The sequence below is a fragment of the Nesoenas mayeri genome (genome assembly GCF_963082525.1).
Source record: "Nesoenas mayeri genome assembly, chromosome: 18".
In the NCBI taxonomy this organism is placed as follows: domain Eukaryota; kingdom Metazoa; phylum Chordata; class Aves; order Columbiformes; family Columbidae; genus Nesoenas; species Nesoenas mayeri.
In genome coordinates this window covers 10,084,418-10,100,209 of record NC_137566.1, presented here as the reverse complement: position 1 = coordinate 10,100,209, position 15,792 = coordinate 10,084,418, and the positions used below count along the sequence as shown (strand labels likewise).

Here is a 15,792-nt window from a genome sequence, read left to right as displayed (position 1 = left end):
CCTTTAAGTGGGCAAAAAGCTTTAGCCTGACAAGCACTCAACTTATTCTCAGTTCTTACATGGGCACAGGCTACCAGGGATCAGTCCAAGGCTGACAGGTCAGGAGATGCTTTGCTTTTTGGGAAAGGGACTTTCCCAAACCTCATCCTCTCTCTGTTCCTACACATAACCATTAGACTGTGCTAGGTTTCTAACACATGTTTTTAAAAAAGCACATCAAAAGAAACAGTTAATCCCTCTAAAAATGAGATGCGTTCACATGTCTTCTGACTTCCTTCCAGTGCTGCTGTAGCCACAGGGACACTGCTTTCTGCAGCCTGCGAGCAGAGAGAAAGGGTTTGTCCTTCACCACAGGCTATTTCTTTTCTCTTCCCCTCCTCTTTCCACAAAAAGGCCCTTTGCTGCCTCACAACAGCATCCTCTGTCACAGCTTGAAACCAGCCGCCACTTCCCAGCCCCGGCGCGAGAGCCTGTCCTGACATTTGTAAACTTCTGTTTCGAACAACAGCTCAGCACAAAACTTAACTTGTACAACCTGGGCTGCAGGCTTGGCCCCTTGTCAAACCCACCCGGCCTTCCCCGGGCCGCACAGAGATCCACACAGCCTCCCAACTAATTGAATTTTAATGAGAGGAAGTCGTTTTTTCCACTGGAAGAATGTTGTGCTAGAGCGAAATAGTTTGAAATTCCTCTAACTTTTCCTGCCTGGCTTTTTCTGCAGCAGCACAGGAGCAAACTCCCATCTGAGCCCTCGACTGACACACGGCAAAGCCGCTTCAGTGGTGACCACAGCCAGACCTGGAGCTTAAATAATTACAACTTGCAAAACAAAAGCGTTCAGGGTTCTATTTGATTTCAGTCCTAACAAGGAGGATGTAGATTCCTGCCGATCCACAGCCTAAGCCATCCATCTCAGCTGAATTATTCTAATTTCCAGCAAAAGCGATAAGCACGCAAGAGCTGGGCAACCCCACGGGTGCAGAAGACACTGGAGAACATCTTGCCAGCCAAGGTTTGCAGAGCACTTGCCCACAGGACAGCAACGGTTTCATCTCATCATTCTGCTTTCAGTCCAGAAATTACCAGCTTTCCAAGAATGCAAAACTTTTAACAGCTTGCACCCATTTCCCCACTGTTCTGAGCCACAATTTTCCCTATAGAGTTTCTGCTTAGACTTGCAGAAAGAGGAAAGGAGGGGCCAAAGGCAATAAAGTTGCTGAGATATGAAGTAAAGTAAGTTTTAGTCCACTGCCTTCATAAAATCTATGAATTACATTCCGTTTAAAGCTGTTGATATCTTGATTTGCACATGCATGAATACCCTGAAAACCTTCTTTCTTTGATGAGGATGACAAAGAAATACCAGAACTAGAAAGGGATCTTTTTAATATATATATGCTATAGAAAATCAGTACATATGCTACAAGGCAGAGGGGGGAAAAATACTTGCTAATGATCCAGTTCTCAGCAAGTGCCCGCAATGATCTTGTAGCTGCATCTTGTACCCAGAACAGGCAACAAGCTCCAGCGGAGTGGAACACTTGCTCTGTTTTACTCCCCGTCCTTAGATCTACTAGATCCCCAGGCTCCAGCAGCTCCCCAGGAAAGCTCACTGCTTTAATAACTCCACTTAAAACACAGCATCCAGTACAACCGCTGAAATTTCTGGCAGAATGTCCAACACTTGTGAAAGACACTCCAGTGCCCATTAAACCCAGCTTTTACTTTCCATTTTAATTGTTAAACCTCCCAGGGAATGTCTATTACTTTAACACAATTTAGAGATTCAGCTCTAACTCCGTAAGTGGGATTTTGGCAGCAGCGTTCAGTCCATGCATTCTTGCTCTGTTTACAGCAGACCAGCTCCCAGATGTTGGTAATGTTAAACAGACTGGAACTTTCCTTCCGAGCCACAGCAAAACGCAGACAAGAGTTGGCTTCGCTATGGCTCATAATTTATCCACTGATAGATGTTCCCCATCCCTTTGCTGGGTTGGGGAGGCCCGTGAGATGCAACAACTCCTCCACAGAAATGCAATATGAATAAGGAGATAAGAGATCAATAGGTGTTACTTTACACTGGTGCTGATGTCAGGGAAGCAATTCTAGCTTGCAAGAAAGATCAGGGACAAGATTCTCATACGTGTGAAAGCCTCAGAAGTGCAACAGACCATAGAAGTTGAAATTGCTAGGGAAACGCATATATTAAAGCTGCTGAACTATGGAAAGAACTTTTACCATATGTACCTTGTCTATAAATAATCCTCTGTCTCTTTGCCTGAATCAGAGGAGCTCATGGGAACATTCCACCCATCACAATTTCGGTTTGCTTTTTGAAAGCAGCCGCTGTGTGGGAGGTGACGGAACTGCCAAACAAGTTGTCGAGCAGAGTCCTCTCATGTCACAGTGCAAGAGACCAAGGCTCGATGGCCACCACGTGGGAAAAGAGCAAATTCTGATAGCCCCAGAGTGAACTGACTTGCCAGGGAGCTGCTTTCCTCAGCCTTCATTTACTGCCCCTGCAACTTTATCTAAATCATAACCGAGGGATGAAGGAAAGCCCTGTGAGCCCTTCCCATGCTAAACACGCTGAGAACACAAGAGCTACAGACCTGCGGAACCCCAGTACAGGGGCTGGGTGAGAACCCCAGCAAGGGCATGAAACCAGAGTACCAGAGGAGCTCGGTCCAACAGGTCATCTGGCCCACTGCTTTCATCATCACTATAGGAAGTATTTATCTAATCAAGACAAACTTAATAAAAAATTACATACAGTGTTCTATTATGCAAAAATCCAAAGCAAGTTTCAAAAGTGAGCTGTAAACACCTCGTCAAACAGAACCCAGCTCCTCATCTCTGTGGAATGTCTCCAGGTCTGTTCCTTGTCATGACTTACCTCAAAGACTTCTTCATCCAATATCCTTGTTCCAAATACAATGATGCCATTGACGTCAATGATGGGATGGTCACTTCGGTCCAAGAACTTGGTTATCTTCTTTTTACAGTCCAATATCAAGGTGACATTCTTTTTCTGCACACTGATAGCTATTCTGTGCCACCTAGAAGAACACAGTTCACAGATGTGTTAAACAGAGCCTTGGGCTTTCAGGAACAAGCTAATGTTTGTATAATGAAGAAGCTTTAATAAACTGATGCTCTGCAAGCCTTCATGCCAGCCATTATCTGCAAACACATGAAAATCATCCTTGGGCAGACCCTACAGATGTCATTTCAAATGGAAATGGCTGTATTAACAGGTGACACCATTCACTTCTCATCCCTTCAAACCAGGCAGAGTGCCAGTTGGGCTTTAACAAGAGGCAGAGAAAAAGCCACAATAATAATTCCCTATAACTATGCCCTTTTTCCACCCTCCTTATGTCCTGCAAAAGACTCAGTGTGGGTTTTGCAAGACAAACAGTTGTAAGACCCTTTGCAGCAAAAATCAGTGTTCTTTTCCCCATAAGTGTCAGACAATTTGCAGACTGGCATGTGATTCACATTTTTTCTATATGAAGTATTTACTCAAAAGGGTAAAGTTCAATTATTGGACACTTAGCAGTAGTCAAACAGGTGTGTAAACATTTATAAATACATGACCCCCTATTCACAACATGGTCAACATGCTGGTATTGATATAAACAATGTACTTTTTTTTCCTTTGTGCACAAAATTTCACTTACTTGCCATCTGCAAGGTTAATGCCTCTAAAGAGAGGATAGTCTTCTGGGCCTGGCTTTCCTGTATGGTCTTCATACAGGAATACAGGAGATCTACCCATCTCCACACCAATTTGCTGGATCCCTTGCTCATTGTAAATTGAGATCAAGAAGGACTGACCTCCTTTCTTCGCTTTTACAGTGGTTAGAATGGAGAAGTCCTCTGGGAATGGGGAAGCTGGAGCAGAAAAGCAAAGAGGTTAGTCAGGTTTCCTTGAAAATTAATCCTTGCAGAAACAGTCTTGTCTAATGACCCATGGGAAGAACATTCATTTATCCCACCAGATGTGTGCACATCAGCAACCCTAAAAATTTACATAGGGCAGCATCTTAGATGCCAGATGAACATCCGGCTTTGCTCCAAAACCTATTGCAATGTGGCATTGGGGTGGGCTGCAACCCAAAGTAGATCCCACCAGCAAAGCCAGTATAGACCAGTGTCTAACCTGGCCCATTAAAAACTCAAGCACAGAGCCAAGCACCTCTGAGGATCACTTATTTATGATGAGAAAGCCTTTATTCCAGCCCTTATCGCAATCTGTCACAGAGCCAAAAGCCACCTCACATTTGAACTTGCAAGCAAATGATGGTAGGGGGGTCTCCTGGTTTGGGATGAGACCATTGTGCTAGGGAAACAGAGATTTGAAGAAAGCTGTTGGTTTAAACCTGTATTATTTGCATCTAACGCTTCCTCAGTATCTCCAGAGCTTTTTAGGAGACAAGGCGAAAAAAGCTTTCATATATCATAAGGCTCCCAAATTAACTTAAGATGTCAGAGGGACAGAGGAAATTAAGCATCCCATGCCAGTTAGGCAAACACAATATTGAAGGGTTTTATTTAAGGGAGCAGGGAAGTTGCATCAGGTTTTGTCTGTTCCAGATGAGAACAGAGCATTCTGTGGCTTTGGCTTTCAGGGTTGATGCACATGAAACAAAACAAAAGAAAATCTGAAAACAGAAATAAACCTGGCAATCAGTAGCATATGCTAATTTGTCTGCACATTAAGGAGCATCAAACAAGTTTCCTAACTTTTCCTCTACTCAGGAAAGCAACGCTGCCTGATCTCAGGTGATTCCTATCTGTATTTCTGCAAGTTTTGTAGGATTGAAGTCATGGAAGTACAGAGCAGGTATTGCCAGTACAGAGACAATGCTCTGCACAAGGGAAGTGTCAATCCCCTGCAACACCAACAAAATGCCTTTCAAGCCAATAACAGGCATCAAGTAACAGTCTGTGCTGGATATGCGGGATACAGCTCCTCCGTTTGGGTTTTCTCTGCCATTCAGACTGGGAATATTAAACCAAAAAAAAAACTTGGAACATCTTAAAACCACCAGAAACCTCAGTAAAGGAGCTTTCTTGATCAAATTATCATCAAAACAGAGGGTACCCACAGGGCACCACCTCCTCCAACGCTGCATTTCAGCAGTGTGAGACTTGCAGGGTGTCTTTCCTTTAAGGTCCAGGCTTTCAAGAACAAGGATTGCATTGTAGCGCTGGGTATCTGCTTGGGAAATCTCCAAGCAGGGCAGAGCGGGGCAGCCCGGCCACAGGCACTGCCCGGGGACCATCGCCGTGTGTGGCAGCCGGTGGCACGCAGGGGATGGAGCAACACAATGGAGTGTTTTTAAACTGCAGATCCGTAGCCAAATAAAACCACATAAAAAAAAGTCAAGCTCAGCACCCGTAAGCTTCAAATAAATTTTCTTCACCCCTTCAGGCTTTTCTTAGATGGTATCCCAGGGATTTTGACCCAGGGAGGGGACAGAGAACATGGGAGTGGGGAGTTCTTCCAACCACAGCAAAGCTTGCAAGTTCAAAAGCAGAGAAGCCATGAGCTCGTCCTCTTTTCTGCCTGGGAGTTGCTTTAACTTCTCTTAACAAACCAGGGTTTAAAATGCATCTCACTGCCCAGCACAGGAGCAGGCTGGGCTGCGTCAGAAACAAGCTGTGCTGCAAAGAGAGGACACCCGGGGGGACATCTGAGGACACCTACAGAGACACACACTGTTTGCGCCCAGTTAATATCCCTCACCTTAGTTAAATAACATTTGGAAAGAAGCGTAAAGCGGTATTCTGAATAGAGGACTCACAGTCTGTAATTAAATGCCATGATTACAGCCTGATTTCCCTCTAGGACACAGACACATATTTGGCAAACGCAGGCATCTGATTACCATGCCTTCCATAGGATGCACTGAGCTTTATCTCTCTCCTGCCGTATACAAATCCTCCTGTAGCACTGAATCAAGACCATATGCCTTCCTGGTTCCAATTACAGGCTACAGTTTTGGGCCTTTTATGCAAAATAGTTCATGTCCAAAAATTCATTATGAACCCACAATACAGTACCTTTCAACTTGGACAAGCTGCCAACTCATTAAAAAGTTGCTTTTAATTTTTTTTTCATTATTATTAAAATGTCTCCATGGTGATGCGAGTTTCCCAACCCAAATAACCATAATGGAGAAATTATAGCTGACATTACTCTGTTACTGCTCTGCTGTCCTGGTAAAATAACAATGCTTTCACTGTCATAGCGAGAAATGAGCCAGGCTATTGAGTGATGTATGAAAATGCATCCACAGGCAGCAATACTAATGCACACATCGTAATAAATATATGAAGCGCACAGAAATTGACCCAAATCCCCTTAAATATGATGGAGACAACCCCCGACAGCAGGTTTGGGATTAAGCCTTTATATCTGTTCACTTCTTCAAACAAGCTCATGCTGAGAGATGTTGCACATTCACCTCTTCACAGCACTGCACCGGTGCTGAATTTGGCTCAGCATCGCCCTTTTACCCTATAGCCAAGTCCTTTCAGAGTCTTTGCACGCATCCTCCTGCAAGGCAGCAAAGGGTTAAAACCACAATTCTGCAGATGGAGCCATGGAAAGAGCCAAGGAGGTCTGAGGTCCCTCCACCCCACACACTGATGCCATTATATTCACTTGAGCAGATTCCATCCATGGTACAGCCCAATATGCGAACCAGTGGAGTCAGGCTGAGTTTCTTCCCTCCTGAACATCGTGACCAGGGATTAAAGGTTCATGGTCTTCAAAACAGGGACAGCAGGGACCTCTTCCTAACCCAGTTCCTGCAGGTATAACCCAACACAGCCTAAAATGAAGAGCCCTGCTGCTGGTCTGGGAAGGACAGGAAAGCTTCAGCTGCTTAATAGCAAAAAAAAACAACCTGCAAAGACAATGAGCTGATCCAGGTCCTGACACAAACACAAAGCAGATCTGTTGTGGAGGTGGTGTCATTTCCAGAGCCGCTTTCCAAAGGAAAACAGCTTCTCAACAGTGTCACCAACTTCTGCCCTTCTTCACCTGAGAAGACTCAGTTTTGGAATGGCTTGTTTTCCTCAGACACGACTGTTCAAGCTATAATAGAGATTTCTGAGCTCTTAAATACATATGCAGACACCCACAAGCAGTGTGGAGAATACAGATTTTGCTAGAAGAATGCAAACGACATTTTGCTGGCTGCCACTGAACACTTTGCCTTTCTCGTCCCTGCTGGAAGAGCACAGCTTCGCTGGGAAGCACAACTCGGGGAGCAAAGACAAAGAGCATCTCAGCAGATCCTCTCACTCCCGGGGGCTTGAAAAAACAGACAAGCTTATATATAAAAATATCTATTGCTTTGCTGGCTGTGGAAGCAGAATGCAAAGCCCATAAAATTAGCATCTTAGAAAAGCACCAACTTCTAATTAACACAAAGTATTATGTACAGCGTACATCTGCCTTTGGTGCTCTATAGCAGAGAGGGAAGTTACATTACTACCCACTCGCCTGTTATCATGAAATCACTAAAACCGCATTTCTCCTGGTACATTGCACTGCAATTACTTTGTTTTCTTTATCTCCCCTCTCATTCATTTGGTGGTGTGAGCTGAAGTCACATCTAGTTATGCAGATGTACTGAGAAAACCTCTGTTGATCTGATGGAAAACACCGGGGGGGTCTTCGCTCTTCCCGTCCTATTTCCTTGGCAAGCAGCAGACAAGACACCATGACTTTGGAAGTCTCTGGAAAGGGACAGAGCTTTTTCAACCATCCCATGGTTGTCTAAATGATCAAATGGTTTTAAAATTGCTTAATGATACCAAGGAAACACCATCCAGATCTTCTAATCCAAGGCAGACAGTAAACGCAAACCAAGAACTTAATGAAGACACATTAGTAAGGGACTCCTACGACGCCGAGTTCTCTCCAGTGACCACAATGCGGTTCCACATGCTGTGTCTTGTTGTGTTAACCTCTGTTTTAAGTGGTGTCATCCAGAGTCCTTGATATGTTAATTAGCCAGAATACTCCATCCTTGGTTTTTTATCTTGGGGTCACCAGTGTTCGCTGTTTCCATAACGCAAGATTTCTGAGTGGCTACAGCAACTACTGGAAAGCTCTCAAATCCACTACAGTTGTATATTCCAAACTGGAACCATTGTCTTCAAGCACTTCTGAGTTTGAAGATACCAACTGGTCCGAAGCTTTGAGTCATTTCAGATCCACGAGAAGAGAGTATGTGAAAGCAGCTAAACACACACCGGTGAGGTCGAGCTGATCTTGCTGTGGGACAGATAGATGGACTCAGGAGCCACCTCTCAGTTCATATACGAGACACAGAGCATGCTCCTGCTCACCACAGATTAAAGATAATTCACCTGTTTGTCACAGAGGATAATAATGAAGTCTGAAAATGACCTCAGTGACAACACAATGCAATGAAAGAAATACAGGGCTGGCGGATGTGAGCGCATCAGCAGTCCAGCCTCGGAGTCCTCACTTAGGCCATTAACAGGCTAGGTCTGATAAACACAACGTGTTAATTAAAAAGCATTGGTAGCAGTATGCTATATTACCTCTGATTTAACTAATGCATTTTGTATTAGTAAGGCTCTCACAAATGCCAAAGGAGAATGTGTTTGTCTGCTTTAAGTCATCATCTGCCTCACAGCTGAGTTACACGCAGCATCTTTCTGCCTCATTGCTAAACCTTCCTCGGCAAAGGCACTTTTCTCATCACACCTAGAAAATCCTTTCGTGCCTACCCCAGCATCCCTGCACTCCAGCACTTCCGACAGTGACTATGTGTTCAAGGCTGAAGCTCTCAGGTAGCAAGTAGTTTGGGTCCACAATGTGTCCAGTCTTTTTACAAGTACATTTTACTCTGCAGTAGCGATTGTGCCTTGGCCAGAAAAATTAAAACACTCCAGCACATCCTCAGTGACAAATGGAACAGTCAGCAGCCCATATGTTCTTCAAGGGCTCTGTGAACTCCTGCATTTTAGTGGCTTTCTCTAATGAAACTCTGATTTCTTCAAACAGCTTTTCTTGGGACATCTGTTATTGTAGGTCAGTCTATTATTCTTATATGGTGATTATTTGTGTTATGAGAGACACCACAGCCACAGAATAAGACCCCACTGTGCTTGGCACTCCACAAACACAGAATAAAGCACAACCTTCCCTCACATCTTCCAAGCCTCTTCCCAGCTGGATGTGCCTGTGTGATAATGAGACAGCAGAAAACTCCTAATATAGGAGGGAACAGATGTAGGCATTGGCCACATCTTCTGCAGTGAAACCCACCACCAGGTGCAAATACAGTGATAAGAGAACAACTTACTGCAACGTTATTTGATGGTTCAAAGTTTACGGCTCCCTATAACAGCAAAATCTCTCCCTGCAGAAGAAGCGTGCAAGCACAACTGGAAAATGAAGGAATTAGTGCCCTACATGTACCTGCAGAATCCCAGAAAAGGACCAGATATTTCCATACAACAAATAAAAAGCTGCGGACTCACCAGGATACAGCTGCTTTGTTGGTGCACTAAGCTGAGCATCTTTTGTTACTCTATAAGCAACATCTGCTTCTTTCGAAGACCTTCTGCTTGTGCAAAACCCTGTTGTTTTTGTTATACCATCAGGTAAATTATGAAAATCTAATACCTTCAAGAGGTCTGCAGGTTCAGCTGTAAAGAGAAAAGGAGAAAACAAGAATTAACAGGCAATAAAGACTGTCACTTGCTCAGATCCAAGTCATTATTAGCCAGCCTCACACAAGCCATTCATCACAATTTTAGAAGATGAAATATGTTTTCAATACATCTGCAAATGCAATGTTAATACCAGCTTTAAAACTAGGACACTGTACTGCTGGTCAGAGACACTAATCCAACTCAGGGAGGAACAGCTGACCAGCTGCCCGCACCAGGGCAGAAGGAAGAATATACTATCTTATTAGCTATAGTAGTTATATTTCCTGGATGTCTTCACTCAATCGCCATTATTCCAGCACATCCTGAAGATTAAGCATTAGACAGGAAATTCACAGTCTGAGAGAAAGGCTTTAAATCAAGAAGTCGCCATCACACTGATGCAAGCACTTCCATTCTTTTTTTCTTAAGTCAGTTGATTCCAAAAGTCATTTTTAAGCTTCCCCAAAGGATTACACACACCCACACACACCATGCAAAGCAACAACATGTGAATGCACAGTAGCTGGGATACAGGTAAACCACAGCTGTGCCTTGGTATGGACACGTTATAGCAGAGCAGCATCGCAGCACGGTGGGATTCCTGCACAGCCATCAGTGCACACAGGGGTGCAGCCGAACTGGCCAACAAAACACACATACTTCACAGGAGATATAAAATCTGCATGGGTGTTTGAACTAATGACATGAAGCAAAAAGCTCATTTTCCTTAACAGGCCTCCTTGACCACATCCCATTAAACTAGAGACATTAGACTAGTTATTGGAGCGCACTTGCTCATACCCAGCACTCCCCACAGCAGCAAAGTCAGGGCTGGTTCACCTCCAGATGTTCAGGTCTTTAGAACATCAATTAAGTAATGCAAGGGATATGTCTCTTTAACCTACTAATCTGGTCTTGCCCACATCAGGAGAGACGGTGTCTCCAGAAGTGGAATAACCAGATCTGACTTTAAATGCTTAAAAGAAATTATTCTGAATTTTGACTTGGTACTTGGAGCAAAGTGCTGTCAGAAAGATGAACCACCCAACTCAGCAAACCCCAGCGCCCAAAGCAAATATCTGCACAACAGCTCCATTTAGCCTTGCCTGGACAATATATCACAGCTGTATTCTTTTGCCACTTGATCCATTATTTTCCCCAAACAGTGATATTATTCAGATCCTCAAGGACAGATACACACTGGATAACTGATGTTTGCAATGATACCCAAGACAAACCCCTGGGCCGGCTGCCCAAGCTTCCATCAGGATCTCAGAGCATCTCACCACACTGCATGGCCAAGGGTACAAAGCTCATTACCAGCTTGCAGAACAACCACAAACAGCACAACTGTATATCCAGGAATGTGCCCAATATTGGGACCAAGCATATTATTAGAAAGACCAGAGAAGAGAGGGAGATGATTTGCAAGCAATGTGCCATATGCATCTGGCTGCCCCCATGGGGAAGAGCCAGAGTGTGCACATCAGCACTGAACACAATAAACACCCCAGCAATGGAAAGAAATAGCATGAACAGATCTTTTACAATATAAAAAGTTTTGGTTACCAAGAAGAGCAGCCTAATATTTGCATGGAAAATTCATGTACATTGTTAGGCAGTTTTTAAAAGTTTCCACAATCCTGAGAAGTTGGGCTCTCAATGAGAGATTACAAACATATGGCAAATCCAAGTCAACGCTGTGGATAATAAACCAGCTGAGAGAGTCTGGCCTGAGCAGCACAACACAGCTGTAACATTTCCTCATCTCTCTTATTAGACACTATATGGATGGATGACACATTTGTCTAAGCTGTCCTTGCTGCTTGGATCTTCCCACTGCCTTTAACCATGCCTTATTTCACACAGAAGTATCTGCATGCACACAGCCCAAGCTGCGTTTAAGCAACTAAAATTACAATAAAACTCCAGCTCTGCTTCCAGTTACCTCCCCATGCTCCAAGAGATCCAAATCAGCCAGCTCCTAAGCTGCTTCCAGCATTTATTTGGGGAGGAGAGAGGAAAAAGGCAAAGGCAAGGGGGAGGGGATGTGAATTCCAGACTCCTGACATCAGCCCGGTCCCCACGCCGGGTGCAGGGGGATTTAAGCCTGGCTCAGAGCTCTGCACATGAACCATCCCACCCAGAGCAGCCACGGCCAGGCCGAGGTGTTTGCAGGAACAGCAGCGTCTGCAAGAGAATCCATCATCCCAGAGCTCAGCGGCTGCTGAGACAAAACCTGTGTGAGCATCATCTCTTTTGGCAAGGGAGCCCTGGTTAACACCAGAGCCAGTTGTGGTCACCTCATAGGAAAGCAGCGTATGGTGCTGGATGGCTTAAGTGTTGCTCGTTGTCGTGATATTACAGCTAAAATTGTGAAGCATGTTGAGAGCAAGGAAGTGTGACATGAGAACCGATTTTGCCAGCTTTATGCATTAACAGAATGACACTTGCAAGCCATATGGCAACTGCTTGCCAAAGGCTCCTGCAGCGGTTACAGCGAGGTGACAGGTGTTGAGGGAGCTGGACCTACTCCAGAAGTGACTGGGAACAGATTTGGGGCTCCAGCCCAGGCTCAGAGCAACCCCCACCCATCACCAGTGCCCTGGCGCAGCACTCCTCTGTAAAAGGTGATTCAAGCATCTCTCCCTCCCCGTGCTGCTGTGAGCCTCCAAACACGAGCAATTCATCTTCATTTCTGAAGGAAGATGCTCTGTACCTCCATAACTATGATGGATTACATCAAAGCAAGATATTAAAGTAGCATAACAGTCTGGGTGTTGCACAAACAAACTGCAAACCACACAGGTAACCAGCAGGAGAGGAAACAACTCCTGTTCACAGATGTGCATGAGTGTCTCACCTCTGCTTGCTCCTGGAAACCAAAGAGGAGGTGAGGAGCCAGCTGAAGCCCTACAGACCACTCATGTTGCACTTCTTCACTAAGAGCATTGGCTTGGGCAGGACTTAAGCAGCATGAAAGTCTCCAGCTCCCTCCAGAAGGATGAGCTTCACACGTGACCAACTCTTATTACTGCCCAGCTAATCAGTTTATCCATTTCTCCTTGATTTTCCAGCCAAATCTCAACTCAGCAATTTCCCATTAGGAGCTATGATGGCATCACACCCAGGACAGCAACCAGACTGACCAAAATCAGGCCCTATAGGGTATTTCTTACATGCTTGCACTGGGCTTGGCCTTCATCCAAGAACTGAATTAGCTGTTGCTTTATAGGAGTTATTTTGTTTGGTTTTTTTTTCTTTTTACTTGCTATTTTATGAATAACATTACTCTGCAGCATTATATGCAGGATCATTCTTTCACTTGAGATGCACAGAGCTCCCCAAAGAGACCAGCAGCTCAGTCCCTGCTGTGCCAGGGGCGATATACCCAGGACACAAACAGGCAAACCCCAAACAGTCAAAATCAAAGCAAAATCAGAGCAGAGGCTGCCCCAAAAGCCTGCACCCAGCAGCACGTAAAGGCCTTGAACAAGACCAAAAGGAGTAATGCTTCCAATTTTAACAGAGCGGCAATGAATGACTTAGTGATGAACCAACAGCAGCAAAAGGAAAAATGAAATCCCTAATTCCTCCATGTCTGACCAAGGCTTTAACCACAAGACCAATCTTTCTGTGCTAACCTGACTCCTAATTATTTAATTACTTGTTAAAACCTAGAACAGAGGCAGCTGGTATTAAATTTATAACTCTACCTCTACACAGCAGCAGCCAATAGCTGCTTTTTCTTTCTTATACATCAATATTAAAGCAAATCCAGCAGTGTTCACTGAAATAGGCTCCAGCAAAGCATGGTCGGGGTGGCCATGCCCTGCCAGCCCAGCACAGCCAAACTGATGCTCAGGCTCAGCATTGGGATGCAGGAGCAGAAACATCCCCAAGGAACTCCAATGGAAAACAGAGCATCATTAACATCCAAAGGTGTATTTTAGAATGCAGTGAACCCCCCCACCTGTGGGCAAACCCCATTCCCAACTTGACTGGGTTGTTCATCCTCATCTTTTCTTTCCCTGACTATTCTTTAAATCAAATTTTAAGAGGGAAAGATGCCTGAAGCCCTGCTGATCCTTCAGGACATATGCAATAACAAACAAGGTGGGGATTTTCTTGGTTGGTTGGGGTTTTTTTGTTTTGTGGTTGGGTCTTATCTAGTGCCATTACACTTGCTGCTCACAGACCAGAAAAGGGGACATCCAGCCCTTGTTCAGCGACTGCAGTGAAGGTCAATTCAAGACTTTCCCCATGCACCATCTACCACACAATCTTCCCCAACACTAACTACCCACTGCCATCTCAAGGCACATCTGTAGCTTCTTCACTCTTATCTGACAACATTGGACATGCCTTCAGTGTCTTCACTGAACACATTCTTAGAACTCAGGGTAACGAAAATCCCCTTTCTTCAACTTTGTGTCTTACAACACCCTTCAAAGTGGAAAAAATTTCTCCTCAACATCCTGAGACACATTTACTGCGTAGAGCTGACCTGTCGTTGTATTGACGCAATAACTGAGGCATTTGGGTGTCTGGAGAAGGGGTCACCATCCTGTAACAGTGGAGAACCATTCTTCTATACCCAATTTCATAACAGCTAAAGGGCATCCAAAGACCTTCAGGACTCAATGACACAGCACTTAGTCACACTATAGTTTATGTGCAATTACTGCCAAAGATTTGAGGTCATAAGGTGAAAAATGAATAAGCAATTATGTTCCCAGCCTGTTCCAGGTGCCCTCTGCTACTTTCTCATCATTTAATATGTATCCCAGCCTGGGTATTTGTACCCAAGTGTCCCTCCAAGAGGAAGCTGAGCCTCCACGCTGACCCAGTGTGAAAACCAGCAAGGGAAAACAAACACACATACCCTCTTCCCTTCCATCTTTTATGTCTTTAAATACTTTTCCAAGATAGTTTATTCTTAGCGCTAAATAAACACTCAATTATTTCCTTCGGAGGCCCAAGCTCAGACCTGCAGCAGGGCAGAGCAAAGGATGCCCTTGCACTGCCCTTGGGGCTTCTCACTCTCCAGGCGGTTGCTCAGAGGTTGACATGGACATCTTGGCTTTTACCAGGAATTAAATACCAAGAGGTAAATACTCCAGTACCGAGATCCACAAAAGACAAACACAGATGCAAAATGGAAGCTGCTTCACTTCGGGATGTATATCCATGGAACCCGGAGGCTCCAGGTCACAACTGTGAGATTTCAACAATTTCTACTCCTTATCTAAACACTTTTCACCACTGTCAACCTCATAGCTGCAGCCCTTGGACAACTGACTCAAGATGGCAGAGGCTAAGACAACACATAGGCAAAAAAATAAGAATATAAAGCTCCATTTGCTGTTGCTCGAGCATTCTTTGGATGCACTTAAATATAGCCCCTTAAACTCCTCAGCACCCCAGAAGCTCAGTAAAATAAATTATATATTTGGAAGAAGACGTTTTAAAGAAGAGAATCGAGAAATCTGAAGTGCAGGACTGCAGATATTAAAGTTTGTTCCCTAGCAAGGGGCATAATACAGCAAAAATGCTCAACTGCAAAAGGGTCAGATGCTCATCTGATGCACGTCAGCCCTGTTCCAATAGCTGCAACAGAGCTGTGTCAATTCACATTGCTCTAGATAGCCGTATATTTCACCAATGACTCATGTCATCCCCTTATGAGGCTTTTTTAAAGACCCAAATAGTCCCAACTGTGAACAAAGGAAACCATTATGCACAGTCAGATTCGAAAGATCATATGCATACCCAAAAGAGAAAGAAAGAAACCCAGGACTGATACTGGAGCTGCTCTGCAAGACTACATTAAACTCAAAGAATCAAATAATCTTTGTTCCTCCAAGTGTAAATTTTTTTTTTAAATAATCAATCATTTGGGTTTCTAACAAAGCCATGGTGTTAGCAGCTAACAGCAAGCAAAGAACAGCCCTGTCCCCCACTGAATATAATTAAACCACGGCAAAAAAAAGAATCTCTGCTCCAAATGCCACGCAAAACTTCGAGATACAATGCACAGAAAGCAAGAAAACGTTGGACTGTTTGGTGGAGGAAAAAAGA

General features: G+C 44.3%; 1 protein-coding gene across 1 annotated transcript in view; it reads right to left on the bottom strand.

Annotated features, from left to right (window-relative positions):
* Positions 1 to 15,792, bottom strand: part of COL5A1 (collagen type V alpha 1 chain) — a gene marked incomplete at its 5' end in the record, with an annotated part of 136,414 nt that overhangs the window by 97,724 nt on the left and 22,898 nt on the right. Inside the window, 3 exons of the mRNA XM_080355703.1 lie at positions 2,897 to 3,059; positions 3,684 to 3,897; positions 9,538 to 9,705. Coding sequence (XP_080211829.1) covers positions 2,897 to 3,059; positions 3,684 to 3,897; positions 9,538 to 9,705 — 545 coding nt within the window. The remainder of the gene's footprint in view (positions 1 to 2,896; positions 3,060 to 3,683; positions 3,898 to 9,537; positions 9,706 to 15,792) is intronic.